The sequence below is a fragment of the Cebus imitator genome, unplaced genomic scaffold, assembly GCF_001604975.1.
Source record: "Cebus imitator isolate Cc_AM_T3 unplaced genomic scaffold, Cebus_imitator-1.0 Scaffold375, whole genome shotgun sequence".
NCBI lineage: Eukaryota > Metazoa > Chordata > Mammalia > Primates > Cebidae > Cebus > Cebus imitator.
This window is the reverse complement of record NW_016107690.1, coordinates 2,044,929-2,049,372: the sequence shown is the minus strand read 5'-3', so window position 1 is coordinate 2,049,372 and position 4,444 is coordinate 2,044,929. Positions and strand designations below refer to the sequence as shown.

Below are 4,444 nucleotides of genomic sequence, written 5' to 3'. Positions count from 1 at the left end.
GGCGTGGTGGCTCATGCCTGTGATCCCATCACTTTGGGAGGCCGAGGCAGGCGGGTCACGAGGTCAGGAGATGAAGACCATCTTGGCCAACGTGGTGAAACTCCGTCTCTACTAAAATGCAGAAAATTAGCCGGGCGTGGTGGCGCGTGCCTGTAGTCCCAGCTACTCAGGAGGCTGAGGCAGGAGAATTGCCTGAACCCAGGAGGCGGAGGTTGCGGTGAGCGGAGATCGCGCCATTGCGCTCCAGCCTGGGTAACAAGAGCGAAACTCCGTCTCAAAAAAAAAAAAAAAGAAAAGGCGGTGGAGGTTGCAGTGAGCCAAGATCATGCCACTGCACTGCAGTCTGGGTGACAGAGCAAGACTCTGTCTCAAAAGAAAAAAATAAAAAGGCCGGTGGGCAGATCACGAGGTTGAGATTGAGACCATCCTGGTCAACATGGCGAAACCCCATCTCTACTAAAAATACAAAATGTAGCCAGGCGTGGCAGTATGCACCCGTAGTGCCAGCTATTTGGGACGCTGAGGCAGGAGAATTGCTTCAAAGGAGACATGGATGGAAGCCAGGGAGCCCCCAGAGCCAGCCTGTACCTGAGTTTCCTCAGCCCTGGCCCTGGACACCGCCTTCCTGGACTGAAGCTGTGGTCAGTGTGGGGGTTGGGCTCCTCGTCGCCCACAGGGGCCCTGAGGTGCGGCTGCTGATTCCTCATCAAGCCCTCCGGACACGAATAGTGCCTCTAGCATCCCAGGGCCTGCTCTAAACAGGCCACAGACCCAGACCCCCAAACACCCAAAGCCCCTTGCAGGACCACATGGGGAAACTGAGGCTCAGAGAGACATGAGATTCGCCCAGGCCTCTCCTGATGGTTCATCAAAGACTTCTCGTATGCCAGGTCTCAGGATGCATCGCAGCTCCCTCCTTCCTTCATTCACCCGTCTCACGTGCCAGGCTTGCTGGGCACGGAGGCACACAGCTGCCATCCCAGCACTTTGGAAGGCTGAGTGGACAGGACTGCTGAACCCAGGAGTTCTAGACCAGCCTGGGCAACAGAGCCAGACCCCGTCTCTCCAGAAAAAAAAAAAAAAAAAAAAAAAAAATGTTAAAATTAGCCTGGTCTGGCAGGGCATACCTGTGATCTCAACTACTTCGGAGGCTGAGGCAGGAGGATTGCTTGAGCCCAGGAGGTGGAGGCTGCAGTGAACCTCGCAATGATTGCACCACTGCACTCCAGCCCGGACAGCAGGACAAGATGCTGTCTCAAAAAAGGAAAAGAGAAGAGAAAAAATATGCAGGTGCTCTTCCATGAACTAGAAATACATCAGAGAAGACAGTCGGGAACGTCCCTTCTATGCACTGAGATGGAGTCTCTGTCACCCAGGCTGGAGTGCAGTGGTGCAATCTCGGCTCACTGCAACCTCCACCTCCCGGGTTCAAGTGATTCTCCTGCCTCAGCCTCCTGAGTAGCTGGGATTACAGGCATGCGCCACCACGCCCGGCTAATTTTTTGATTTTTAGTAGGGACGGGGTTTTGTCATGTGGGCCAGGCTGGTCTCGAACTCCTGACCTCAGGTGATCTGCCTGCCTCAGCCTTCCAAAGTGCTGGGATTACAGGCGTGAGCCACCGCACACAGCCCAGGATCCTTAAGGAGCTTACATTCTGGTGCAGGTGACGCCGTGAAATCAGCGTACGGCACATCAGCTGCTACTAAACGCCACGGAGGTGAGAACAGCTGGGTCCTCGGGTGACGTCACCGCCTCGGCTCAGCGCCCCGCCATCCACGGGCGTGAAGCTGGAGCTGGGGCCGGCGACCGAGAGCCTTCCTGTCTCCCCTCCCCACCAAGGGGCACATCCCACCAGGCCCAGGACTGCTCGTCTGCCCCGGAGGACGCCCTGCCCTGGTGGTCATCTCGGTGAGCTCTGCTGCCTGGCCCTGGGGGTCTGGGTGAGCATGGCGTCGACCCCTGTGGAGGGAGGACGCGTGTTTGAAGGACAGAGCCTCATTGCCATGCATGACCAGCCGCAGAAGCCTTTGGCAGGGGGGCCGGGCCGGCGGCAGGGACGGCGTTGGTGGAGGTGGACGGGAGTGGGGGTCTGTCCTGAGCAGGTGGGGGTGGTCCGTGTACTGGCCCCCGCCCTGCCATCGCACCCCAGGACGCCGGTCCTCCTCCTAAGCCCCAGCATGTGCCGTGGGCTGCGTGGGTGCTGGTGGCGTGGCGGCATCCACGGAGACGCCCGCTGCCTGTGCACGGCGCCTCCACAGCCTTTTACCGCTGTTCCATTCAGCGCCTTCCAGCACATTCACAGATTGTCCACTGGCACCTCTAGTTCCAGAACATTCCATCACTCCCAAAAGGAAGCCCTGTCCCCATCAGCAGTCACTGCCACCCCCCCCCCCCCCCCCCCCCCCCCCCCACTAATCCCCCCCCCCCCCGAGCCGGGTCCCCCATGGGTCTGCCTCCCGCCTCTGCGGATTGGCCTGTCCTGGATTGATTTCCAATCAATGCAGTCGGATGTCTGTGGCCTCCGGGGCCTGGCCTCTATCCCTGAGCGCCAAGTCGGGGGGACACACGGGCGAGAATCACGAAGCCCAGCGAATGGGCAGATCGTCTGAAAACAGCGCTGAGGAGGGGCGTGAGCAGGGAGCTGTGGGCGTCTGTTCTGGGCTGTGGCTGTGTTTGACCCGACCGGGAAGGCCCTGTCTGAGCTGAGACGGGGATGGGGAGCCGGGGTCAGCAGGGTACAGCAAGGCGAGGGGCGATGACGGCGGCGGGGGAGGGGTGTCTGAGCTTGGTGGGGCAGGAGCCCAGGCTGGCAACGGCCAGACCACACGGGGCACTGAACCGCAAGGGCTGTGTCCTGGCATGCGTCCACGGGCAATAGGGAGCCATGGGAGGATACTGAGTGGGAGCATGGCAAGATCTGGGTTGCAGTTGGAAGGCGCGTCCAGCTCTGCGTGGTCTGACCCTGTGTCGCCCTGCCTCTCCCAAGCCTTGGAAAGTCTTGACTCTGGGCTGCCCCTCCATCTCGACAGAGCCGGATGCCATTATATCCCTGTCCACCCCGTCACCGACACGCAGAGCTGCGGCCAACGGCCGAGCATGGGGAGGCTGAACTGAACACCAGGCACCGAATCAATGTCCACTCTGGAGCCAGGACAAGAACACATGGGTCCCCACCTGAATCGGCTGCTGACCGCCTTGGGCAGAGGCATTGAAGTCTCTGAGCCTCAGTTTCCTCTTCTGCAAAAGGGAACTGCAGGGTCCCAGTCACCTCCCGTGCTGAGCCAGTGGGAAGTCGGCCGAGGAGGTTCCTTCCAGGGAAGTCTCCACTGGGTGCCGGCGGGGGTCAGGAGTCTGGAGTCCCAGGCCCTGGTCTGCTCCTGGCAACGTCTCCACCTCATTCATTCATTCATCCAACAAGCATTCATTCATCCAACAAGCATTCATTCATTCATCAACAAGCATTCATTAATTCATTAATTCATTCAATAAGCACTTAAAAGCAATGCCTGTGCGCCAGGCACTGGTTTTAAGAGAAACAGCACTGAGCAAAACAGACAAATCCCTGCATTCTGTCTACGGGTGAGAGACAGAAGAAACAAGTAAAGCCGACAGTCACAGGGCGGGCCACGGTACGGGGAAAAATAAACCGGGAAGGGGGGCCTGGGGCTGGCAGAATAAAGGCCTCCCCACAGCCAGCCCGTTCTAATCCCCGGAACTGCAGATAAAGCCACCTTACATGGAAACACGGCCTCTGCAGATGGGATTAAGTAGGAATTGTGAGATCCGGAGATCATCCCGGATCATCGGAGGCTGACATCCTTACGGGGTCCTCTCAAGGGGAGGCGGGAGGCTGCGCTCAGGCTGTGAAGGGGGAGGAAGGGGCCCCGAGCCAAGGGACTCGGGTGCCTCTGGACACTGGGGAAGATGGGAACCAGATTTTCACCTGGAGCTCCCAGGAGGGCCCAGCCTTGCCCATGTCCCGTTTTTATTTTTATTTATTTATTTATTTATTTATTTATTTTTATTAAGACAGGGTTTCACCATGTTGGTCAGGCTGGTCTTGAACTCCCAACCTCAGGTGATCCGCCCGCCTTGGCTTCCAAAGTGCTTGGATTACAGGCGTGAGCCACCACGCCCGGCCTTTATTTTATTTTCTGAGACAGAGTCTGGCTCTGTCACCCAGGCTGGAGTGCAGTGGCAAGATCTTGGCTCACTGCAACTTCTGCCTCCTGGTTTCAGGCGATTCTCCTGCCCCAGCCTCCTGAGTAGCTGGAATTACAGGCGTGAGCCACCACGTCTGGCTAAGTTTTTGTATTTTTAGTACATATGGGGTTTCGCCAGGTTGGCCAGGCTGGTCTCAAACTCCTGACCTCAGGTGATCCTCCCATCTTGGCTTCCCAAAGTGCTCGGATTACAGGCGAGAGCCACCATGCCCAGCTAATT

The 4,444-nt window shown here is 58.1% G+C and overlaps 1 protein-coding gene across 2 annotated transcripts in view; it reads right to left on the bottom strand.

Annotated features, from left to right (window-relative positions):
* LINGO3 (leucine rich repeat and Ig domain containing 3) overlaps positions 1-4,444 on the bottom strand; it is a 19,479-nt gene that overhangs the window by 11,775 nt on the left and 3,260 nt on the right. The window contains exon 1 of one of the 2 annotated variants that reach the window (XM_037731019.1): positions 3,176-3,466. The exons of the other annotated variant lie outside the window; for it this stretch is intronic. Coding sequence (XP_037586947.1) covers positions 3,176-3,210 — 35 coding nt within the window. The 5' untranslated portion in view covers positions 3,211-3,466. Of the gene's footprint in view, positions 1-3,175; positions 3,467-4,444 lie in introns of those variants that run through there. 2 annotated transcript variants of the gene reach the window in all.